The 26,712-nt window shown below is 32.1% G+C and overlaps 3 protein-coding genes across 3 annotated transcripts; all 3 read right to left on the bottom strand.

Moving 5' to 3' along the window:
• Window positions 1-3,932: 3,932 nt before the first annotated feature.
• LOC124895477 lies at window positions 3,933-6,566 on the bottom strand. Its single transcript, XM_047405924.1, has 4 exons — window positions 6,047-6,566; window positions 5,165-5,955; window positions 4,802-5,050; window positions 3,933-4,463 (listed from the first exon to the last, which is right to left on the bottom strand). Exons 1-4 carry the CDS (start codon window positions 6,564-6,566, stop codon window positions 3,933-3,935), a joined length of 2,091 nt encoding a protein of 696 aa, XP_047261880.1.
• A 212-nt stretch (window positions 6,567-6,778) lies between these two features.
• On the bottom strand, window positions 6,779-10,798 carry LOC124895476 (auxin efflux carrier component 5-like). The gene is made up of 5 exons (XM_047405922.1): window positions 10,036-10,798; window positions 9,510-9,595; window positions 8,585-8,742; window positions 7,805-7,881; window positions 6,779-7,278 (listed from the first exon to the last, which is right to left on the bottom strand). The coding sequence occupies exons 1-5, from the start codon at window positions 10,737-10,739 to the stop codon at window positions 7,206-7,208; spliced, it is 1,098 nt and encodes a 365-aa protein (XP_047261878.1). The 5' UTR covers window positions 10,740-10,798; the 3' UTR covers window positions 6,779-7,205.
• Window positions 10,799-22,505: 11,707 nt separating this feature from the next.
• LOC107840019 (tubulin-folding cofactor A) lies at window positions 22,506-22,869 on the bottom strand (the record flags this gene model as incomplete). The annotated part of the gene is given in 1 exon segment (XM_047405921.1): window positions 22,506-22,869. A coding segment is annotated over 1 exon segment (103 nt), but the record flags the coding sequence as incomplete, so codon positions are not given.
• Between the last annotated feature and the right edge of the window lie 3,843 nt (window positions 22,870-26,712).

Genomic DNA, 26,712 nt, shown 5'->3' with positions numbered 1-26,712 from the left:
CCCTTAAGTTTGAACCTAGGTTTGCTTCATTCCCTATTGTGTTGTTACTCTGATCACATATGACAACAATTGAGCACATATAATTCTCGTCTTTAATTTTATTTGCATTTTGGTCTGCTATCTGAATTGGATGCATGGTTGTTACGTTTTGTTTTATAATATATCATATCTTACTTCATTGTACTAAATAAAATGTTTGGATAGATTGTATCATTTTCCATCATTACATAATCTCATACATCAATAATTTGAAGGATAAACCTACTAGAAAAGTAGGGTACGAGGTAGTACTACCGTAAAATGGTGGGAAAAAAAGATAAAATAGGATTATTGAATAATAAGTAAAGGTAAAATGAAAAAAAAATATTTAAGGTAGTGACGCAATCACACTAAATCTGTGGTTACATAAAATGAAGCCTTTCATGGTTACCTACCCATGGAATCAAACCACACCATACAATATGTTTAAGTAACAATCAAAACAAGCATGATATTGATAGTAACAACACAATACAATACCATGAATGGCGACCATCCAAACATTAAGGAACTTTAATTTCGATGGATCATCTATAGCACTACTAAAAATGTCATATAGTTTTATATGTAACATCCAAACTAAATACATAATGATCGCAATGGGCCGGGTGTTCTCGTCCAATCTCATCCTCTCTACAGTCATAATTGGAAAGTGTTCAATTGATCAGAAGAAGCAAAACGAACTCAACATTTGATCAAAAAAAAAAAAAAAAGCAAGAAGCAAGACTATGAATATTTATTTCATTGATATAACTCTTTCAAGAAGAAAAAAAGAATTGCGGTGATTTTATTGTCAAACTTTATTTTATTTTTATGTCCAAGGGTTGAATTTAAACGGAAAAAAAAAAGAGAGGTTGATGAAGAAAATCTCGATCTAGATTACTTCTTATTTTCGTAAGTTTTAAATTTTAATGGCCCGTTTGAATCATTGTTTCCCCAGTTAAACCTAAAGTGCTTAGTATTGAAAAACTTAAATAGCCATACTTAATTTGTCCTTTCTCCTCCACGATATGTGCTCAAGTGTTGTCATGGGCATGCATATTCAAGTAAATCCCAGTCCTTAGACCTTCAAGGCCTGCCTTAATTATTATTACTTCGTGGAGATTTGAATTTGAATAACACTAATAAAATTTAGAATTTAAGAACTTCATTACTTCCTCTATATCACAATAACTGAATTGTTGAGCTGTTTTTCAATGTCCAAAATGAATGAATTGTTCATTTTCGAGAGACATGTCGAAAATTTCTTTCAATTTTACCCTTTCATTTAATGAGGTTCTTAATTACTTCACATTTTTAAGGAAAGTAACTTAAGAACAATTAAAAGGGTAATAGTAGAAAATAACTAACAATTTATGTCCTAAAAGATTTTTCTTAAGAGATGTGTCATATCCCAACAATTCAATTATTTTGAAATGGAGGGAGTATAAAGTTAATTTAGTAAAATACAAAATTTGGTTGAAGTTTTCTTAAAGGTGTGTTAGGTCAATCGTGACCAAGAAGTATAGAAAGGAGAGTGTAACTTTAGTGAATTTTATACAACATTAACTTATGTCTTATGCTATGTAAGCATTAAATTTAGATGAACTCGATATCAAAATACTTTAATATCCTTCTCTGATCACCGCCAAGTGTATGCCCGTAATTAAACTAGGTACAACTAGTTCTTTAAGATCAAGAGAGAAAGAGAAGAAAGAAATAGAGAAATGAAGCAGAGATATGGAATAGGGAATGTGTAGATTTCTTGATTACTGAATTGAGTTGAATGAATCAGAAATGGTACACGAGATAGGTATTTATAGAACACATACTAGAGTAGTTCATAATTAACTATGCTACTCACAATTCTACTAGTTAGTTATAACTAACTAATGGACTATAACTGATTTCTGGAAAGTAACTAACAACCTATACATTGACACAATATTCTTGATTAACGTGTTTTACAATACTCAATACTCTCCCTCAAGTTAGGAAGGTGTGAAGATATCACATATTCCTAGCTTGGAATTGAGATACATCAGTTGAGCTTTGGTAAGACCTTTGGTTAGCATATCTGCAGGCTGATCTTATGTTGAAACATACTTAGTTGTAATCATCCCTTGAACTATTTTCTCCCATATGAAAAAGCAATCAATATCAATGTGTTTGGTCCTCTTATGATAGATAGGATTTGCTGCTATTTGAATTGCAGATTTACTGTTACTAAACACTTCAACTGGTAGATATACTTCAATGCCAATTTCCGTCATTAATCCCACAATCCATACTAGCTCAGCTGTAACTGCAACAAGACTTCTAAACTCAGCTTCTGTGGAGCTTCTTGAGACTGCAACCTGTTTTTTTGATTTCCAAGCAACCACAGACTTTCCAATCTTCACAAAGTATCCAGTAATAGATCTTTTAGTTTGAGGACAAGATGCCCAATCAGCATCACAAAAGGCACTGACTTCCTCATTTGGATCATTGGATAATAACACACCTTAACCTGGTTGATTCTTGACATGCCTCACTACTCTTAATGCTGCATCCATATGAGATTTCTTGAGAGCTTGCAAAAACTGACTTAAAATTTGAACACAGAATGCTACATCAGGTCTGGTCATTGTCAAGTAGAGTAGTTTTCCAATCAATTTCTGATAGGTTACTTTATCAGCTGAAGGATCTTCATCTGGCTGAATCTGTTTTACATGATCATTAAACTGCCTAAAAGTTAGTTTAATGTTATAGTCCATAGGTGTAGAGATAGGTTTAGCAGCTGTTAGTCCTAATTCTGATAACAATTCTAATGTATACTTCCTCTGATGCATTAGTATTCTCTTATTAGACCTTGCAAATTCGATTCTAAGGAAGAACCTTAACTCTCCCAGATCTTTCATCTTGAAACTTTGTTGCGAGTTTACCTTTGTTTCTTCTATCAGCTTGATACTGTCACCAGTAATTAACATGTCATCAACATATACCAACACAAGAGTAATTCCTTTAATAGTTTTCTTGATATACAGTGATGGGTCATATTTACTTTGACTGAAACCATACTTAAGTAGAGCTTCTGATAGCTTGTTGTTCCACTGTCTAGGAGCTTGCTTTAGTCCATATAGAGATTTGACTAGTCTGCACACTGCATTCTCCCTCGGACTAGTAAATCCCTGGGGTAGTTCCATGTACACCTCATCAGTTAGATCATCATTTAAGAAAGCATTATACACATCCATCTATTGAACAAACCATTTCCTTCTTGCTGCAGTAGCCAGTATTTTTCTGACAGTCTTCATTTTTACAACTGAAGAAAAGGTTTCTTTGTAATCAATGCCTTCTCTTTGACCATATCCTTTTGCTATAAGTCTAGCCTTGAACCTTTCTACTTCACCATTGGATTTATATTTAACTCTGTATATCCACCTACAACCTATAGGTTTCTTACCCTTAGGTAAGGACACTATATCCCAGGTATGATTAGAAGTAAGAGCTGTTATCTCCTCTTTCATAGCCTCTACCCATCTTGAATCCTTGTATGCTTCATAGTAACTTATAGGTTCAACAATAGAAGATAAATTTACTACATAGGCTTTGTACTGAGAAGACAATTTGTCATAAGTAACATAGTTTGCTAGATCATAAGGTACCTTCTTGGTCTTGCCAGTAGTGATAAAATCCGTCATCCACACAGCTAGTTTTTTTCCTCTGGTTGATTTTCTCTGATCCTAACATGCAGGTGCCTGAGTTTCTGTCCTCTCTGCTATAGAGATCTCTTGTTGCACTTGTTGTTTAGGAGAGTCAGGAACCCTTTGACTTCTAGTTGATCTTCTTTGATACACCTTAGTTATAGGGTGTGTAGAAGTAGGAACAACCTGTTGTTGCTGCTCTTGCTGATTAGTTAAGTCAGGTATTTCTTAAGATTTCGTAGTTAATGGAATCTTCAGAGGTGTCACAACATCACCTACTACTGGAAATTGATCTTCCAATGGAAATATATGAACATGTGACTTATTTTGATCTTTGTTCACTTTAAATGGGAATATATCTTCCCTAAATAAAACATCTCTACACACAGACACAAATTTGCTAGATATGTCATAGAGAACATATCCTTTCTGTGTGTTAGAGTACCCTGTCAACACAGTAGTTCTAGCTCTAGGCATTAGCTTGTCATGCTCATTCAGCACTTTAGCATAGCATAGACATCCCAACACTTTCAAGTGATCGTAGTTAGCTTTCTTACCATAAAACCTCTCATAAGGAACTTGATAATCAATAGCTGAACTAAGTAACCTATTAATAATGTCCACTGCAGCTAACACATAATAACCCCAAAGATGTATAGGAATAGCACCCTGAAACCTGACTACTCTTGTGACTTCTAGGATGTGCCTGTGCTTTCTCTCAACAACACCATTTTGCTGAGGTGTATAAGCACAGGTTGTCTGATGTATGATGCCATTTGTACTAACAAGTTACTGCATACTGAGTTTACAAACTCAGTTCCATTATCACTTCTTACTACTTTAACAACCTTACCAAACTATGTTTTAACATACGTAAGAAACTGTTTCATCTGAATGTACACATCAATCTTGAATTTAAGTAGAAAGACCCATGTAAATCTTAAGAAATCATCCACAACTGTCAAAAAATATTTATTGCCATTCATAGCTGTTATCTTATAAGTTCCCCACACATCCATGTGCACAAGATCAAAACATGTACTCTAAATATTGCTTGAGAGAAAAGAAGATCCAGCTTATTTTGCACCAGGACACACCGTACATTTCCTTATTCTATCTTCTATACTTCGAATATCAGAAGTAACTATTTTCTTTAGAGCATGAGTGGACACATGACCTAATCTTCTGTGCCCAAGGTATATGTCATCATTACTTATTGTAAATGTACCACCATTTGTCACTTTATTAGCTGCATGCTGTGAAATCTCATTGTCTTGCTGTCCAACCAATAGATATAGTCCTCCAGCAGGCTTACCAATCCCCCCCACCTTTCCAGTGTAAAGTTCCTGGAAGACACAGAAATCAGGAAAAAAATTTACTGACCATTGCCATTCTTTGGTCACTTGTGATACTAACAACAAATTGTATTAAAATTCTGGTTTGTGGTATACATTAGTTACCACATTATCTTTTGATAAGCAACTACTTCCCACATGTGTTACTTTAGTAGTACCACCATTTGGCAAATACACATCTCTTGGTATGTCTAACTTTGTTGTAGAGTGTCCAAGGAGTAAATCTAAATCAGCTACCATGTGATTAGTAGCCCCCATATCTATAATCCATTCTCTAGACTTAACAGATGCAGAGAAAGCACTAATACCTACATTAAAAGTGGTAGCAGCATTTGTTGATTCTTCTGCATGTGAGCCAGTGTTGTTGCTATTAATCATTCTCAAGATTTGCTCATATTGCTCTTTAGTAAATGGTACGCTTCCCACTTGACTTATTTGATTCATCTGAACATCAAAACCAACTTGAATTCCTGTATCATGAGACTGAAAACCTTGCCTTGCATGTTGATTACATGATCCTAGACCATGATGACCGAGCTGTGTACTAGGAGACACATTATAAGCTGCATTGCTACCTTCCATCTTAGACTTTTTCTTGAACTTGTGATCATTTGGATAACCAACAAGTTTCCAGCAAGTCTCTCTAGTATGTCCTTTCAATTTGCAGAAATCATATTGAAGGTTGTAATTTTTCTTAAACTTCTGAGGATTACTCCCACCATTTTCATGTCTTGTGTACATTGCTAACTTACAGTTATTTCCAGACATAACAACAGGACTAGTTCCCAAGATTCCAGCATGAATTGTTGTAGCTTTATGACTTTCATCACTTATGACCATGGCATATGCCTGATTTATAGAAGGAAGGGGGTCATGAGTAAAATTTGGCTTCTTGCCTGTGTGTACGATTTATTTAATCCCATCAGAAACTGAAATAGTTTTAGTTTTGCAGATGAAGCACATACTCTTTGGACTTGTCACAATCACATCTAGGTGTAGGCACTAGTGCCTCAAATTCTTCCCACAAGTCTTTTAATTTTGAGAAATAAGAAGACAGAGATGCATTCCCTTGAGAAAGGGTTGCAATTTCTTTGTGTAAATTGAAAGTTCTTGCACCATCTATTTTGTGAAATCTTTCATACAACTCTGCCCAGACAACACTAGCAACTGATGCATACATGATTCCTCCTAGAAGTTCTTTAGAGGCAGAATTCATAATCCAAGATAGGACAATTGCATTTACCCTCTCCCAGTGGCTTCCCAGATCAATTGAAAATTTATCTTTAGAGCAAGTGCCATCAACAATACTTAACTTATTCCTTCCTAACAGGGCAATACACATAGATCCAAAACAAATAGAAAAGTTCTCAACACCTGTTAATTGAAAGAAAATGATCGGGATTCCACTTATATCTGAAGGACCGAGGAAGAGAGGTTGATTATAATCCAATGCAGTTGTTAATGTTCTTGAAGATCCTTCAGGTTCAGTACCAATTTCATTCACCATTTTTGCAGTTTATGCCCCAAACTTGAAATCTTGATCTCAGGAATCAGCTACAGCTTACTACTGAGATCTACAGGTGAATCTTATTCACAGTTACAGAAGAGTAATCTAGCCAACCTGACTCTGATACCATGTAATTAAACTAGGTACAACTAGTTCTTTAAGATCAAGAGAGAAAGAGGAGAAGAAAGAAATAGAGAAATGATGCAGAGATATGGAATAGGGAATGTGTAGATTTCTTGATTACTGAATTGAGTTGAATGAATCATAAATGGTACATGAGATAGATATTTATAGACCACATACTAGAGTAGTTCATAACTAACTATGCTTACTCACAATGCTACTAGTTAGTTATAACTAACTAATGGACTATAACTGATTTCTGGAAAGTAGCTAACAAGCTATACATTGACACAATATTCTTGTTTAACGTGTATTACAATACTCAACACCCAGCTACCAACACATTGCCATTTTGAACTCCTTTTTACTTAAGATTCTTAAGGAGTACTGAAATCATGAACGAAGAAGAAGAATTGTTGCAGATTTACAATTACAAGCAAAGTTCTATCCACTAATTAATAACATTTCTATTAATTAATCAACTAATAGTACATCGCTTGCTGGTGGAGATGGATATTAATGCAATATATCCAAAACTGCATAATATGCTATCAACAAGGGTAAGGAAATTATGGTCCCAACAATGACCCTGAAATTAAAAGAAATGTAATATATTAATTATTGTGCTCTATATAAATTTTTAGAACAACAATATAATTTTTGCATATTCCATTTAACAATTCGAAGTACTAGAGATAATTGCTCGGAGCGAAAGCGAAAGAGCTCTAAGCTCCTGTTTGGATATAGATTTTGAAAATTTGAGTTCTTGAAATTTAATGTTATGTTTGGACATGCATTTCATTGGGAAAAAAATTGAAGCTTTGAGTGGAAGTCTCAAAAATCTAATACTAGTATGAGCCAGCTTTTGGGAATTTGAAAATATTGAGAGTAATCTGATTAAATTTCATTGTCAAATAACTATTTAAAAATAAAAATTTTAAATCTGATCCAAAAGCCATGAGAAAAAAGTAGCTAAATTTTATTTTTTACTCAAGTATACATAGTTACTCCTTTTCCAAAAAAGGACAGTCTTGTTTGTGTTTAAAGATCATATTCATATTTTAATTGAAATAATTAATTTAAATGTATTTATAAGTTAAAATAGTAGAACTTACGCAGTGCTGAGTACTTCAGCATGAAGTCCATATTCTTGGGCATAAACAAATGAAGTCACTGCTTGGGGCAATGCTGACTGGAAAAATATTAAAATAGAAATGTTAGTAACTCTATTGTAGTATACTAAAATTTTAAGAACCATAACAATTTTATGAAATCTTTTTTTTTTTTTTACTCTTTTGAATATAATGTAAATTATGTCATCATATCTATCTTTCTTTAATACATATAGTCGTATCAATACCAAAGCATACGGCGAATTATCACGTTTAAATTTTTTGTGCAAGTTAATTACATATTTGGTTGGTCCATCAAAATAATTACATTCGCTAGTATACAAAAAATACACAATATTTTATATTTTAAAAAAGTATATTTTATGCACATCTTACAATAATATATAAAATATATATATATATATTTATTGGTTATTATTTTGATGAACGACTACACGGTATACATTTTCCTCAAAAGTTTTCATGACTTTTCACTTATAGCTCCACTTTTAGGCACTGTTTAAATTTTGTATTTAAATGTGGTTATATTTCAAAATACCGACTTTGTTCCACTTTAGTCGATACTCATTTTAACTGATAGCCGTCTGAAGTGCTCTTGCCAATAAATTAAGAAGTTGAGGTCTAATTGAATACTGATATTTTGTGTTTACTTTTGACTCATCTAATGAAAGCACTATATCAATTAAGCTACTTTAGATTGATTTACTACTAATTGGTGCAAACAAAAATCTTGAGCTAATAACTAGTTTAATGATTAATTACCTGAATAATAGCAATGTGTAAAACATTTCCACGCAAGCCTAATACAACACAACCAAGTGCCATTGTTGCTGGTCCAACAACAAACCTCAAAATCATTGCATATATTGTCAATGCAGCTCCACATGCAATTATCTTCCCTTGCAAAGCCATGAATAATCCTAAAAATAAAAATAAAAATAAAAAGAAAGAAACCCACTTGTTTAGTGAAAAGAGTGTCATTTATTGCCTGATTAGCTGGGCAAAAAAAATTAGAGTTGAGGTGTTTTAAGAAATAACTGATTTTTATAGTGAAGCTAAAAGAAAGTAGCTCCATTTCATATGCAATTTTGAAATTAGCTTGACAAAATGGATTGTTAATTGCTTTCCAAAAGTAATGACTCTGTCTAAAAATACTTTCACATGTTACTAAAAATAGATGTTCAATTGTATTTGTTTAGTTTTGAAAAATCAGTGGATAATTTCACATTTGGACTCATTTTATCCCTGCTATTAAATACTATTCATTCCTCAAGATATTTTCTAAAGCATTAAATTTATTATATTCAAAGGGTGATATAGTAAAAGTATTTATTATTTTTAATGTGCGTGTCAAGCTAATAATTAACAAATATTATTGAACGGAAGAAGTACCTTTTCTTCAAAAGCATTTTTGGATGGAGAGAATACTTTTTTTTCAAGAAAATATTTTCAAAATAAGCAAATTTTAAAAATCAACCAAAACAAGTTACAACTTTCGACATTCTTAATGAGAAGTCGACTTTGGTCAAAAACAATTTATAAAAGAACAAAAGTGGTTGCTTGGTTAAACAAAATATCAGAAGCTATTTAATGCTAAGTTATGTTTCATTAAATAAAGGATCAAAAATTATTAAATGCTATTCTTTTACATTAAAAAAAAGAACCTTTATTGCTTAAAGAGACTTACCCATAGTAAACATTGCAACTCCACTACCAGCCTTTGACATTATCAAAATGGATCCCTCTATAATACTTGGCATTTCAAAATGCCACCTGAAATAAAATATAAAAAAGAAAAATATTATAAGTAGATTATTTGATTATTGAATATTCTTCATCTTTACTTCTTTGGAGTGAAAAAAAAAAACACTTTAATACAACTAGTTAGTTAAAGAAAATCTGATAACAAGGGAATTCAACAAAATGCATTAATGCCACACTTGTAATTTGGACCTGTTACTTTTCAAATATCAAGGCAATAAAAATTCTTATATACGTCCAAAAAATATTTATTTTTTCTTTGTTGTGTACAATTTTTAGACAAACTAAACAAGTTGAAATATAATTTGAATACTCTTAACTACACGTGGCTCCGCTATTGATTCTCAACTTGAGCCTCATAGTCGATCAACGTGTCTGGCCCATACAAAACTAAGTTGACACATGTAAAGTTAAATTAAAAATATAACTAAGTGATGCTCGATCGAACATACCTGCTAGCTAAAAGAGCCCAAAAGAGACCAAGAAAACAAGCATAAGAATTGGGATTCTTAGCAAGTTTAATAAAAACAGCTTTCATCAGAGGCCGAAACGCTAATGCAACATTATTATTATTATTATTATTATTATTATTCCTTATTTGGGTGGAATTATTTCCTTCCAAGTCACCAACATTCCCCAATTCAACAGTATTATCACTTACATCATCGCCAATATTATTCATTTTTGTTTTCCAAAACTCAAGTGCATATAACAATGAAGTTAGCCATAACAAAGCTTGAATCACAGCTGCTTGAACAACAAGATCAACCCCTAAATCTCCATACATGGCCTTCATCAATGGGACCCCAACAACAAGTGTGTTGTTCAAAGTGGACAAAGAAAAAGTCGTTATGGACCAAGAAAAGCTCCCTTTTTTGTAAAAGTTAGCCCATAAGACGAGGAACAGAATCACTAAGGCTTTAGCGATTACGTCTCCGGTTAAAAAGCGGTAATTGAGGTTGTATGGATCGATATTAGCTATGAATTGGAAATTGAAAAATGGAAGGATGAAGAAACAATTAAATCTATTGATGGTATCACATTGTTCTGGCTTGAACATGTGCCACCATTTCACTGAACCATAACCTAAAGTAAGTGCTACATATAATGGCATCATGGCCACCACCACCTTGTATATATCTTCCCAACCTATCATGTTTAATTAATTTTGTGAAAGAAGGTTTTGTGATTTTGTTGATTTTGGAGATTGTCATTTCATGGGTATATATAGAGAGCAAAGTTTGGAGTTTTTAACTCAAATGGTCCCTTATTTTGAAGATACGTTTGCCTCCATCCCTAGTATTTCTCAAAAACAAATATGAACCTATATGTTTATAAAACGAAGCACTTTTGGTCCAACTCACGGAACATTAACTCAACGAACCATTAAAACGAGCGAGTATATCATAAGACTTTTATAGAAAGTTATCTAGATTGAGATTTTCTTCACCAATGTCATTTTTCCCTCTAACACCTCTAATCACAAAAACAAAAATAAAGCTCGATAAGAGAATCCTCACAATTCTTTTTTTTTTTTTTTTTTTCTTCAAAGGGTTTCATAGACGAAATAAATATTCAGTCTAGTTTCTTTTTCCTTTTAATCAAATGTTGAGTTCATTTTATTTCTCCTGATCGATTGGACTCTTTTCAATTATGATCATAGAAGGGATGAATTTGGGCAAAACACGCCGATTGCTACCATTATTTAGCTTTAACTTCACATATAAAAATACATGATATTTTCCTTAGTGTTTTAGATGATCCATTAAATTAGAGTTCCGTTAGTTGATGGACCAAAATGTTGAAATTATATGTGCTCAATTGGTGTCATGCTTAATCCCCTCCCCAACCCCCCACTCCACACACGAACTTGTTTTTGTTATGCATGCATATTGAACATTAATATTAGATCTAATGCAGTAAACAACTTTCATCATAACTTCCATGATTTTAGACCATGAGAATAGGGCCTTATTCGAACCGCATCACTCTTCTGATTGTTTAATTTGTTTGACTTGGTGTTTTCATATGTTTTTAATTATTAATTAAGTATTTTATAAGCAGGTCAAATTAGTTTCTTATAGTAAAACTTTGGATTGCGAATGTAAGAATTTTTCCTTCAAATACTCCATTAAAATGAAAGTATGTCTTTTTATAGGTCAACTAATCAAAGTGTGCACGCCTTCAAGATGCATCCTTTAAACGAATATAATTTTATAAAGCCGTAACTTTTTTTTTTTTTAAGAATGCGTTTTTTTTGCTCATTGTTTGAAGGGTTTATTAAAAATAATCTTTCCACATTCATAAGATAGAGATAAAATTGTTTACACTAGCTCCGTCCTGTTCAGAGTACTCCATTTGTAAGATTTATTAAACTACATATGTTATTATTATTGTTGTCCTCCTTGGTCAATAAATCATGAGACCATAATTGACATTTAATGACATGAAATAGAAAAATGAATCCCAAAATTTAGCTGAAAAGGGAGAAAGTAGTCTGAAGATGGGTGAACCTTTGGGAAATCCCCTCTGTTGCATTTCTCCTATCGATAACGTTTGTGGTGGGATGGACAAGATTCCTTTGCTCTTAATCAGAAGTCTCGAGTTTGAATCTTGAACATGAAAAAAAATCTTACTATGAAGCATTTTTCTCATAAATCAAACTTTACAATGTGCAAATTTAAATTAGTTAGACTCCTTTCAGACACTAAATAAAAACCAAAAGAAAAACTCACCTGAAGGAGAAAAAAAAAAAAGAGAGAAAAAGAATCCCGTAACTTAAAATGAAAGAGCTAGTAATATGTTCAGGGTTGTGAACCGTAGATCTCAAAAAGGCTTATTTTTAATTTCAGAACCCCCAACCCACCTAACCCCATCCCCCCCCCGCGAACCCACACCCACCCACCCACTCAAAAAAAAAATTAAAAAAAAAATAGAAGAGAATATTACCATTAATTAGCTTTCCTGATATCTTAAAACGAAGATATCTATTATAACAAATTAAAAGACATTAATACTATGAAATTTTATCACATGATCAGTGTTTCTACGTTAAACTCATATTTTATTTACAAAAATATTCAGCTGGTGGCATCAGTAGATACAATAAATTTAACAATCAATTCAAATAACCACCCAATTCATCAAATAATTTTTTTTTAATACATTTCTATCCCAATTTATGCAAGCCGTTCTTTTTATGAAATAAAGTTAATATATATATATATATATTTCTTCAAATTGATGGATGAAATGAAATGTAATGTTGTGTCCTCCACTAAGCAATGTTGTTGCTAATGATGAATTTAAAACAAAGATTAACACATCATAGAGCATTAAGTGGTCAAGAAAAGCCTGCAATTAGTGGATGGCTAAACATACTCGCACGTTGATCCATCTTTACTTGTCCAGTATACTAAGTAGTTATTCAACTTTATTTGTTCAGTTTAAAAAAATTAAGAAATAACTTATCACTTTTTGTATGTTTGTTATTAACTATAGTCTTTGCTAATGTATTTTTTGAAAGCATTGAGTTTATTATTTACAATCAAAAGGTGATATAATAAAATTATCTTTTTATTTATTATTTCTTAAAAATTGTGTCAGGTCAAACATAAACCAGCAAAGATAAGCGAAGCCAATAGTTAAAAAGCTAGTAATTCCATCAAAACAATTTTTGAGAGAATCCAAGGGCGGAAAATGGTATTGGTTCTTAGAGAATCATGCCGTACTTAATATATTACAAGGTTACATCTTTTGATTTATTTAAGAAAAATGAAAAAAAACGTTTTGCTAATTTGATGACTTAAGCATTTTTCATGTCAATACTATATACTATAAACCTTCTTGCCATTTGCATATATATATAAAACTATATATGGTTGACACTTGACATGGTTTAGACATGAAAATTGCTTAAGCTATCGAATTAGCAAAACAATTTCCTTGTTCTTCTCTTAAATAAATCAAAAAATGTGACCTTGTAGTACTGCATGGTTTGGACATGTCACCATAAATTACAAAAATATATGTCTGCATTTTTCGAAGATCCTACTATCTTATTATAAAAAAAATTAATGTAAAATTTAATCCTTCAGTTACTAACGTACAAGAAGTAAGACATATAACCATTTAAACATTCAAATAACGAATAAACATATAAACTAACGGTGGTGGATGATAGTTGATACCAATAATAGCTAATTGATACGTTCTAGGTGCACGACCAATCGTAAGGTCTATTCCATAAGTTGAAATTTATAGACCTAAGGCAAATATTTAGCTTAAAAAAAGGCAACAAATGAATAAAATCACATCTTTTTAAGGACATTCCTATCCGAATTTATGCTAGCCATTCTTTATACGAAATAAACAAAAAATTGTATTTCTTCAAATTGATGGATGAAATGTAATATAATGCTGTGTTCTCACTAATTAATATTGTTGCTTATGATGAATTTAACAAAGATTAACACATCATAGAGCATTAAGTGGTGTAAAAAGGGCAGCAGTTAGTAATTAAAAAGTCATTAATTCCATCAAAACAATTTTTGAGAGAATCCAAGTGCGGAAAATGGTATTGATTCTTAGATTCTGGATTTTGATCCCAATTATTACTAGCATATTCCAAGTGTTTAGAAAGTGGCTCATCTTTAAAGAGGTTGATGGTATTATTATTAGGTCACAATTCTTCTCTAGCATGCGAATGCACTCACTGGTCACTTTCTGATCTTGTAATAATGGGGATTAGAAAATATCAAGTCATAATTAACAACCATAACTAATATTTAAAATAATTATCATGCTCAGTTAAGGTTTAGATTAAATAGTTAAGTATACTTTTTTTTTTGTATTTGTATCAAAATACAACTACAAAATAAACGGAGAATATCAATTAAGCCCGTGGAATGTTGGAAATTAAGGAACCTATGCTTAAAACACTTTGTTTTTCAAACCTTAGAACACATGCATATAGTATATAGTGTCCCGTCATTTAATTTGAAGTTGCATCTAAAAGTTATCTCTTCAGGTACAAGATATGCTGCTTTTTATAACATACAATATGCTAGTAATTTACTAGCTATATGTGAGATTTGTGAATCGATCAGTACCTACTGTACAATATTCTCATTCTATTATTAATAAAGATCAAGATCAGAGTATATATTTTTATGCTCAACTTTTTCGCACTTAGCCATATTGGCAAACACTCAACAAATCCTTCGCACTGAAAATGCATCTTTCATGCATATGACATAATTTCTTGTGGTTGGAACGTAATATTATTTACGTACGATGGAAATCAAGAATATTAATGAATTGAAGGGTGAACAAGCCTAAATCAATAAGTATAAATGAACCATTCTTTGATTGATGCTTATTGTTACTCGTGATGACATGATCAATTCTACACTAGATTTGGCCTATCCTACATTGTATTGTTTTCCCCGTTCTTAAATGATTATACATCAAAACCCCCTTAAACTTGTCTGTCCAATTTACTTTAACACTTAAACTTAACTTTCATTTATTTACTCTCCTAAACATCTTTAAAGTGAATTAATTCCAAACCTAATGTTGACGTGACATTTAAAAAAAAAGAAAAAAATGCGTGACTTTTTTTTTAAATGCCTACTAATTAATTAATTAATTAATATATATAACAGAAAAAAAAATCCCTCCTTCTACCCCCACCCCCATCTCACCCCACCCTAATTCTTTTCCCAAACCCGCCAACCACCACCGCCAGCCCCTTCCCCCCTCCAAAACCTAACCCCAATTACTCCTCAAATTATCAAATTTGTCACCATCATTGAAGCATTTGAGTTTGCTGATTTGGGATTTATTTTTTTAATGTTTGGGTGGTTTGGACAATTGTATAAAGTTTTGGAATTTTTGTTGTTGTTTGGTTTGGAATTAAAGGTTTTACAGTTTACTTGGTATTGTATGGGTTGAAACCATTTTCTTTGTGATTTTTGTGGGAAATCAAGTGAATTGAGAAATGGGTGTTGCTCCAAAAATATTTTTGATGGGAAATGTAGTGAAAAGATAAACTCTTGTAAGACCGGATTGTTGATGAATTCGAACTTAGAAGAGCAAAAAAAATGATGGTTTATTGAAAATGGATGGTGAAAAGGAGGAGTATGAAGAAGAGATACAAGGGGCGAGGTGGGGGTGGTGGGGCTTGAAGAAGAGGGGTCGTTTGGTAGAGTATATTAGAAAATATAATACATACATTAGTTAATTTGTATTACTAGTACCTTGTTTGGTACGTCTTTTTGTCTATGTATAACTAATGCAAGCATTAGTTATACACTCTATTGTGTATTAAAGTGTGTATTAGCAATACACTTTATTTTCTATGTATTAGTAATACAAAGACTTTTAACACGTGCATTAACTTATTAAATGACCTTAAAACCCCTCAATTTCCCTCTCAAAATATTTTACAATTTCTTTTCCCGCCATTTTAATTTTCAACAGTGAATTTTCTCAAAACATTTCATAATTTTTTCCCACCGTTTTAATTTACAACAATGAATAGTTGATTTAAATAACCGCAACATATTTTTGCTTTGCTTCAAAGATCCTTAAAAGGATTAAAAAAAATTCTTGAGACTATTCGTTAAGTTTACATCTTGTATTTTATTTTTGTTTCGATTATGTTAATCCGTCGGCGGCGTAACATTTCATGTGCAAAGACGAAGGTCTTGCATTTAATCCTAAATCTCTATGTACTAGTTCAACAATACTAATTATATTTAAGATGACAAAAGAACTTTATTGCAAAAAAGTGTACAAAATCAAAAAAGGGTATTTTCGTAAACAAACACTTCTTTTACAGAAATTATGTAACATATATTATTTCTTATACATCAAACCAAACAATGTATAAGAAATAATATATGCATAATTAATACAAATATTACTAATGCGAGCGTTACTAATACACTATATTTTACATTGTTTTTATACACTCTACCAAACGAGCCCTTACTGTGTAATTATTAGTGTATCTAATTAGTGACCAATTCTATTCTGAGTGTTGGAGTTAAAATTAAATTAACTAGTGTAACAAAAAATAAAAAATAAAAAAAATTACTGTGGTTCCCACTAAACTCCACATTTGACTAGCTTAGGAGTTTATATATGCTGTCTATAGAACGAATGCGAATATGGCATACAATAGTAATCCCAATAAAGTAGTACTACATAAACTTGTGCATGCTGGCAAATTTACACTTGCTTTAAACTTCACATATAGTGCATGCCACAATATATATGTACATATATTCTATTTTGAGTTGTTTCTGTTTTCAAATCCACAGTTTATGAGAATAAAAAGATAAGTGGATTCCCAATTCAAAAAAAAAAATGTGTAAAAGAAATTAGAAGAAATAATCGCCAATGATCTAGAACCTTTGCATAAATGCATCAATAATTTGGCAAAAAAATAAAACAAACAACAAGAATCAACTTTTTAAATTCTTAATTAAACTTATTCTATCGTAAAATCATGAGTTTAGATTACAGCATTTCCTCCGTCTCAAATTATGTGTCATTATTTCTTTTTTATTTAGTCCCAAAATAAGTGTCGCTTTTCCTTATTTAGTAACTTTTTAAAGGCACAATTACTCTTTTACCCTTATTGGTCCCTCTTAATTTAAAAAAAAAAAAAAGATATTGTCACATTTTTTTATAAAGAATAATTTGATAAACTTTACCAAGTCTTCCCTTATTTCTTAAACTCCGTGCCCAGTCAAATGGCGACACATAAAATGAGACGGATGAAGTGTTTAATAAAACTTAGTAATTCCTTACATATGACTATATTTTGTATCGAAAATTTTAGGTTTGATGAGCCCTGCTTCGAAAAAAGAAGTTCTACCGTCACAGTCGCATGGCAAAGGAAAACAGGAAAAGAAATGAGTTTTTATCCCTCAGATATTCAAATTCAACTAATCCTTTAATTAAAAAAATCAATTATTCAACTAATTAATAATTTTTTTTGTGTGTGTGTAAAATACTCCCTCTTTTTATTGGACAAATACCACTGTAAGAATATTTAATCAAAAATTTAAGCTTTTCAGAAATAATATAAATTTATGTCTTATGCGATACAAATCAAAACTGTCTTCTAGAATTGCAATTTACCTTAACATGATTGATGTGCATGCGTCAGTGTGCTGGGTTTTTTTTTTCTTTTTGTTTATTCATTCACCTATTTATTTTTATTCATTCAATTAATTAGTCTGCTTTCTTGCCCGTTCAATTTCACTTCAAAGAATAAAATATTTTACTAAAGTAAATAAAGTGAGTAGAAGTATACTGTTTTGATTTGGTATAATTTAGTGGAATTAGGTTTGACTTATAATAGTAATATTAAATTAATAGAAGATGATTATATAGTACATTAATCATTTGTAGGAACCAACAAAGAAACCTCTGTACTTAGATCGCTTTTTAGCTACCTTTAGAAAATAGTTTTTATTTGTAGGATGGTACAAAGAAAGTCATAATTCTGTACTTAGATTTGGTATAATTTAGTGGAATTGGAAAATGTTTTTTTTTTTTACCTTATAGTATAATGTATTCAAGCCTTTTTACACATTGTTCACCTATATTTATTAATGTCAATTTTGTGGCAACTTCTTTACGTGGACACTCAAGTAGTGCATTTCCACGAGTGAATACAAATGCAGAACCACTAACTGTTCTAAAATTAGGTGGACACTCAACAAATAGGAATATTACCCAAAAAATTTCAAAGCTTTCCAATACTTCCAGTATATATGCTTATCGACTTTTTGTTGATTGATATTTTCAGCATTCGCTTCTTTTTACTCGATGTTTAATTGAATACAAAGGTCATGAAAGAAAGATAAAGTTTTGTCACGTTACAAAAGTATATATATGTCACTATGTCATGATATTTCCATTTCAATGGAGTCGATTTGATTGATGATGAAGAAAGAGACGCCTAGAACTGTGGGCTCGTCATCTCTCATTCACCATCGAACACCAACTTGTCTTATAAAAAAAAGGAAAAAGACTCAAATATGTCACTGAACTATTAGAAATGGTTTATTTATGTCATCCGTTAAAAGTTTGACTCATTCATATCATCGTCGTTACAAAATCGGTTCATCCATGCCATTACTTTTAATCATTATTTTTTAAAAAACAATTTTGCCACGTGACCTCTTATTAGAGGTCTGCATCATTAAGTAAAATAAATTAATATTAATTAAAAAATATTAGACCCATTTAATACCCCACCCACACCCATTTAATATCTCCACATTGTCTTCCCACACTTATGATCAAATAATTTAAACAAGGGCAAAGGCCCAAAAAAAAAAGGGGCTGGGCAGATTCCAAACAAGGGCAAAGGCAAAATAAAAATTGATGAGAAAGAAAGTCGTTACATCAAGCCAGTTACAAAATGGAGTGAGGAAAAAACGTATCAAGATGATGGCAAGAAAGGGGCAAGGAGAACCAGCCACCCGATGATTGCGAAATATGAACGTTAATTTTCTATTTTGTGATGCCTAGATATTTTAAAGGTTGAAGTGGTGGATAATTGATTTTTGTTATTATAATTAGTTTTAACCTTTAAATGACAACTATGTATTTTATACCAAGATGACAATTGATGCTACTTTAGCCTTAGAAGGGTAGTTGTGCAGGACAACAAATGCATTATGCAGTTTGATTTGATCCCTCTGATGTCTGATAGCAGAACTGTTTAATTCAGCAATTATTAACGAATGAAGGCTAAAGAAGTGGTGTAACGATGAGTGTATTCTGATGATTAATCCAGTGAAGTCAACAACTTTCTAGAGGAGTTGGAGAACACAGCCACACACAGAAACTATGTATGTGTATATATGAAATTTTTCTTTTTTAGAAATATGTGAGTTTAAATTCATCGGACGGGTAATATTATGTTGTTGGTTTAAAATTCAAACAGATGAACTATAGTGCTATAAAAAAATTCAGCAGTTAGTAGTAGCTGTCGTCTAGCTTTTAAATGTATACCTTTTATTTCCAGAAGGAATATTAATCAATGTTTTCTACTAACAAAAATTGATCAATCCCCGTAAAAGCCTAAACTGATCTGTATCTGTCAGTCTGTGCTTGTAAGGTAAGAAAGGTATCGATTCACCCTGCAAGAAAATGACTATACTGAATAAGAATAATTATAGCACTATCAAGTCACTAACAGGAGCAACAAATGTGAAGATAAGCTAGTTATTGTTGTTGCTATGAAGTAAGATTTTACAAAATGCTTTACTTAGTGATACGAGCCTCTTGGTCAAATCTACTAGCTAAAACAAAAAAAAAAAAAACGATTTCAGAGTATACCACTTGATTGTTATGTGCTCTGCATCATGATTTTATCTTGTTTTGGCACCCACAAATAGAATGCGTGATCTTTTTGGAACATTACAGTAGTAAAAAAAGGTGTGGTCGATTTCCTGAGTAATTGATATTACCTTCTTAATATCAAATCTCACCAAGAAACTCTACCTACTATTATCAGTTTAGTCTAGTGAGTTGTGTCCATTATTCCAAGTGGCACACTCCCTTTGTTGAGTTAATGTGACTGACTTTCCTCTTGAGTTTGTCTAAAAACAAATGTCACTTCTTTGTATTTAGAAAGTTTTCGAGTCTAAGATTCCTATTTTCAATTCTTTGTGTTTAGAATGGTTTAGCATTATTAAGACTACAAGATTTATAGGCTAAAAACTTACTGCATTGAACAGAAACGGAAGCATGTTATGATGATCTTCTTGTCAGTTTTCTTCTGCTCCTATTTGCTAAGTGAGAAAAAATGAAAGGAATTAGAGAAGACAGACACACGCAGACACTATTTATGTTTATAAATGAATTTTTTTCAGGACTTAGATTCGGTGGAACAGTACAGACGCAGGATTTAAGGATTGTGGGTGTTTAAAATATTAAAAAGCTGAAAAAAGTAAAAAGTTGCTCAACGAGGTTCGAACCCGGGATGCCCCTTCTAATGGAGAACCTTAAGATCAATATAAATGTCAATGTACCCAGCCAACTTTTTGTTTTAGTGGGTGCTTTTATATCTTTTATATCTATTTTTGTATATTTTCTATGTAATTATACGTATTCCGTATCGAGTTTACTGGGTGTCGGAGCACCCAAAAAACAATGTAAGTCCGCCCGTGCAGTGGAAGAACAATATTAAAGTGGGTTAAGGTGATGGGTGTGAGTGAATTCTTTCTAATGGATCAAATTTTTAGTGGGTCTAATTTAATAACGTGGACCTCTAATAAGAAGTCACGTGGCAAGTTATTTTAAAAAATCACAGTTAAAAAGTAATGACATAAATAGGCCAATTTTGTAACAGTGATGACATAAATAAGCCAAATTTTTAACGAATAACATAAATGAATCATTTCTGATAATTCAGTGGCATATTTAAGCATTTTCCATGTAAAAGAAGGTCAATAACAAAAAGACAACAGAATAAATGAAAAGAGAAATTAAATAACTTTGAAATTCAAAAATGTGTTTTTCATTGGAATGACAAAACAGAAAAGAGTGCTATGTGACATCGAACACCGGGTGATTAGGACAATTATGTCCTCAAATGAAAGATGACCAAACACATTAAATAAAAAAGGAAAAAGGCTTAAATATGTCGCGAACTTTGAGAAAAGGCTTATTTATATTGTCCGTTTAAAATTTGGCTCATTCATGTCATTGTCGTTATAAAAAGGACTTATTCATGCCATTTTTCATAACAGTCTGATTTGATGATTTTTTGCAAAATCATTTTATACACGTGGCTAACAATGATTCGGCCACGTCATAAATTATATCATCCAAAGAAAAAATATTAAAAATTGAACTCTCTTTCTAAAAGGTAAAATTGAAATTTTGTCTTCTACACTCTCAAATTTTTGGTGTATCTGATTCTTCAAGTCATAAGAATCTTCAAGTTTTGATTTTAATTTGATTTTGCTGAAATATTCTTCGTTTCTTCTCTTTAATTTCACCGATTATAGAATTCTTCTAATTTTTACTTTAAGTACAAATTGAAATTGCTTCAAGTACACGTTATGAAAAATTATGTTTCGGTAACTAATTGATTCTTTGTTTGAAATAGTTGATGTCTGTTTGTTTGAATTGATCTAGATATTTGCAGAATTGTGTTCGACGATTCTGAAGAAATTGAAAACCGATGAACTCTTCACAGTGTCTATAAAGGAGTTAGAAGCTTACCCAAATTTTGATTTAATACTCAGAAGTATTCTATTATCGGTGAAATTAATGAGAAAATCAAATTAAAATCACAACTTGAAGATTTTAATGACTTGAAAAATCAGAGAAAACAAAATTTCAATTTCACCTTTTAGAAGAAAGTTCAATTTTTAAGAATTTTTCTATTACTTATTTAATTAATGATGTGGACAAATTATTGTTGGCCACGTGTACAAAATGACTTTGTAAAAAACCACCAAACCAGCCTATTACAGAAAATGGCATGAATGAGCCTATTTTATAACGACAATGACATGAATGAACCAAACTTTAAATGAATGTCATAAATGAGTCTTTTTTCAAAGTTCGATAACATATTTGAGTCTTTTTCCAATAAAAACAGAAGCAAACTTTTCTGTGTACAAACACTTTGATCTAACGTAATGATTCACCAAGTTTTATGATAAATTAAAATAAGTTAGGCGCATTATGAAAGACTAATAAAAAGGTGATGAGCAAGACACGTCATGATTTATTTAAGAAGAAATTTATATACATCTGCAAATATATGCTTATAATGAATGTGCACATTTAAAAGAAAAGGGACAATAAGGCAGGAAAGCCTATAATAAAACTAGATAGTTGCTTTCAAAAATTAAAATAAAACCGCTTGTGGACCACATTGAAAGAAAAGAAGAAAATGGGTCACTTCATTGACCATCAAGCCGAGCGCAAAAGATTCACACAATCGCGAAGAAACAAACTCAAGACATCATTAAACTCAAAAGTTCAATTCTGATTTTGGATCCCTCAGTTTAGTGATAAACATATGAGCTCTAGACCCCTTCTGGTGTTATAAAACACAAGAATGTACCCACACATTGCACAATAAAAGCTCATCAGGCAGTAAGCCTAGCAAAGTGTAATGGACAAGACAATGTATTTAAACTTCAGAAGATTCAAACAGCTTCGCAACATCTGTTATTATGTTTCGAGCTTCTTCAAATTCATGGCCTTCTTTTTGGTCCGTCTCCTCTAACTCAACCTGAAATAATATTCCATAAAATTATAAGCGAAGAAACAGCTGATATGAGCTACTTCAGCAAAACCAATACAGGCAATAGGAAACACATGTTTAACACAGTTAGCTTCATGCTTCTTTAAAAGAATTGGAACTAATAAAACCTAACGTAAGTGAAGTAGACTTCATAGCATCACAAGTCGTTTTTTACTTTTCTTTTGGGTGTTCAAGAGAATTGTATCTTACTAATTTCAAGGCAAAAACTTGAAAGCTTTCCGCATTGACCACCCTGTTATTCCATCCCTTTTACCTTGTGATTTCATTTTTGTCTACTTTAACAAAGACGTTTCACTAAAGTTCATAATACAAAAAACAGAACAAAGAAAGCTAAGGTCAATGCTTCTAGAGCTGTTTTCGCACAATCAACAAATGATCTGACGATCCTAATTCCTAAAATCCTCCCTTGTAACAGAGTGGTTGAACTTCTTTAGTTTATTAGAACATATATGACCTAGTAATCTTTCACAATTTGTTAGATAACACCAGAGGCCCAAGTCCTTATCTGTGAGCACATTTTCTGAAACGACAGCCGATCGGATATGTTGAAGATATATCTCAGAAATAAAGTAGGAATAGATAATTTTAGTAGTTTTAAATTATTAAAGTCCTATGTGACTTAGGAATTAGTTGTCCCTTTATTATTTAAATAGGAATTAATTATTCCAATTTAAATTGAAGTGTGGTTAGAAATTTAGCTATAAACATATGTTTTGAGTTATTAATAAAATAATTTCCTTTGACAATACAATTGCAGTATTTTCTTCTCTCCAACTCTTTCTCTGTTATTTCTCTAATTTTGAAGCTAAAAACCAACAATTGGTATTAAGAGCCAATTTCTTGAGGAATCTGTGAGAGAGATGAATTCTGCAAACAACTTTTCCCAAATAGCTCCTCTTGTAGAATTATCATCTTTGGGCAAAAAGAATGAAAACTTATCTTAAGGCTTTAGATCTTTGAGAAGCCGTGGAGGAGGATTATGAGGTTCTTCCGCCGTGGGATAATTCCACAGTAACCCAGATCAAAAGTCAAAAGAAAAAGAAAATCAGAAAAGCAAAAGCAAAAACAAAAGCAACTCTGTTTGCTAGTGTTTCTAAATTTTCATGAGAATTATGGCCTTTAAATTAGCAAATGAAATTTGGAATTATCTAAAGGAAGAATACACAGGAGATGAAAAAATACAAGACATGAAAGTGTTGAATCTAATAAGGAAATTCAAATTGCAAAAGATAAAGGAATCTGAGACCGTCAAAGAGTACACAAACCGACTTCTTAGTATTGTTAACAAGGTAAGATTGCTTGGCACAAAATTTAAAGATTCAAACATTGTTGAAAAAATTCTTGTCACTGTGCCTGAAAGATACGAAGTATCAATAACTACCTTGGAAAACACAAAAAACCTGTCCAAGATTTCCTTGACATAATTGTTAAATACGTTGCAGGCGCAAGAGCAAAGGAGGCTTATGAGGCAGGATGGTATGGTTGAAGGAGCTTTGGCAGCTAACCACAAGACTCAAAGCAAGGGTAATAATTCAAGAAAAAATTACCCACCTTGCCAGCACTGTGGCAAAATAGGATCCTCCATTTAAATGTTGGAAGAGACCAGATGCACAATGAAGCAGATGCCCAAGTCACCAAAGAAGCATCACTTATTTGTAGCAACATATTCTTCAACAAAAAAATCTGATTTTTGGATGATTGATAGTGGTTGTACAAACCACATGACATATGACAACTCTTTTTTAAAGAGTTTCTGCCTTTGGAAAATAAGAAAGTCAGAATTGGGAATGGTGACTATATTCCTGCAGAAGGAAGAGGGAATGTTGCAATCAAAACAATTTTAGGTACAAAAATAATTTCAAATGTCCTTTACGTGCCCGATATTGATAAAAGTTCGTTAAGTGTTGGCCAGCTAATGAAAGAAGGATTTAAATTACTATTTGGAGATAAATATTGTTGAATCTTTGATTCCACTAATCATGAGATTTTATAAGTTGATATGAGAGGAAAAAATTTCTAATTTGATCCAACAAAAGATGCACACAAGCCATGCAAGAACAAAGATGAATTGACAGATTTATTCAAGAGGTCAAATTCAGCCGAAGTCGAAACAATTTCTGATCCAAGGAAGAGTGTTGAAGATATGTCTCAGAAATAAAGTAGGAGTAGATAATTTTAGTAGTTTTAATTTATTAGAGTCCTATGTGACTTAGAAATTAGTTGTCAGAAATTAGTTATCCCAATTTAAATTGCAGTGTAGTTAGAAATTTAGCTATAAATATATGTTTTGAGTTATTAATAAAATAATTCCCTTTGACAATACAATTGCAGTATTTTCTTCTCTCCAACTCTTTCTATGTTATTTCTCTAATTTCAAAGCTAAAAACCAACAAGATATCAAAATCCATTCTTCAGTTTCACAAGGATAAATCTTGAACTCCACAACTAACCTAAAGACAAGTATCATTGTCTTATAGTCTCCTTTGCCAACATATGCTGCTGTCAGTCTGGCGGTTTTATCATTTTCCGTTAACAAAGAATAGACGGGTAAACTCAACTGTAGCCAGTCTGGCAACAGTAACACAACATCTGATGTAGCTTTTTCCAACAAGGACTAGCTTTAATATTTCTTTTCATGTTTTCCTAATCATTTTAGACAAAGGCCTTCATTCTTTCTAGTGATAAGAATGTACAACATCCCAAACTTTTCACCTTAAGCTTTAGATTGCACTTTTGGACTTGTCTAGAGAGAGGGGCCCATACTTCTTCCTTGAATTCTAGTAAGTCATCCCACAGTAAAAACTAAGCATCCAGCAAGACGAAATAAATTGAATCAGCTATAACAGTACCTTAGCCTAGTAGAAGAACGACGGGATTATAACCGATCCATCTAGACCAGTCAGTATTAATTAAAAAAGATACTTTTCCTAGCAGGAACAAGTCTTCTGAACTATTAAATATATCAGCAAAGACAGCAATCTTTACAGAAGGCATCACGTTATCTACATAACGACAATTAGGCTAATTTGATCTAGATGGTGCAACATAATGATCCTAATGTTAGATAGCACTGTGAAGAACTGCAGAAAATGGGAAAAACGATTAAGTATATGATTACAAGGGCATCCAAAGTTTTCATTTGTTTGAATAGTTCATCAGAATCACAACACTATAAAGGGAAAAGGAAGTAACACTGATCACATCCGACTTAGCTATGGTTGTCTGATGAGCTGATTTGTTAACAAAATGCTGAAACTCCAAGAGAAATAACATAGCTATGGAATTAACTGCCTACTTTGTTGACTAGGAGATTAGCAGATGTTGCATACTAGAGATGGTGGGCTAAATGTTGCATACTAGAGATGGTGGAAATCAGGTTGGAGTGTTGAAATACAAAATCATTATTTGGAATCTACTACACAAGTGGAGGGGATGAAAAAGAAGTGCACGAACAACAGGTCAGCAATGTTGATCAGTGACAAGGAGAGGTCTCATTGAAGTACGGCGACAACAAACACATTGCACATGAATGAGGTAACAGAAAGGTGTATAGTCGCCAGATATTTCAAATTAAACCTCATCTCAGAAGCTGGGGGCCAAAAATTAATAGAAGACGACTCAGTTAATAGGCCAACACATTTAATCCCTGTAGTAATAATTGGAATTTGGAAAAGAAGCTCAACAACAACAAAATACCCAGCATATTCCCACAAAGTGGGATCTGGGAAGGGTAAGGTGTACGCAGTCCATACCACTACCTCAGTTGAAGTAGAGATGTGACGCACCGCGTCACTACCCATTAAATTCATCC

Source organism: Capsicum annuum, unplaced genomic scaffold (assembly GCF_002878395.1).
Source record: "Capsicum annuum cultivar UCD-10X-F1 unplaced genomic scaffold, UCD10Xv1.1 ctg82461, whole genome shotgun sequence".
Lineage (NCBI taxonomy): Eukaryota > Viridiplantae > Streptophyta > Magnoliopsida > Solanales > Solanaceae > Capsicum > Capsicum annuum.
This window is presented reverse-complemented; position numbering and strand designations above follow the sequence as displayed.

Excerpts from the sequence above, each read along its gene's own strand:
- LOC124895477 (XM_047405924.1), bottom strand. The coding sequence starts at position 6,566 with ATGGTGAATGAAATTGGTACTGAACCTGAAGGATCTTCAAGAACATTA. Across the intron at positions 5,956-6,046 it reads ACTAGTGCCTACACCTAGAT|GCAAGAAGCCAAATTTTACT; the intron begins GTGATTGTGACA and ends TCGTACACACAG. Across the intron at positions 4,464-4,801 it reads ATAGAATAAGGAAATGTACG|ACAACCTGTGCTTATACACC; the intron begins GTGTGTCCTGGT and ends ATCATACATCAG.
- LOC124895476 (XM_047405922.1), bottom strand. The coding sequence starts at position 10,739 with ATGATAGGTTGGGAAGATATATACAAGGTGGTGGTGGCCATGATGCCA. Across the intron at positions 8,743-9,509 it reads AGTTGCAATGTTTACTATGG|GATTATTCATGGCTTTGCAA; the intron begins GTAAGTCTCTTT and ends TTTTATTTTTAG. Across the intron at positions 7,882-8,584 it reads TACACATTGCTATTATTCAG|TCAGCATTGCCCCAAGCAGT; the intron begins GTAATTAATCAT and ends ATATTTTTCCAG.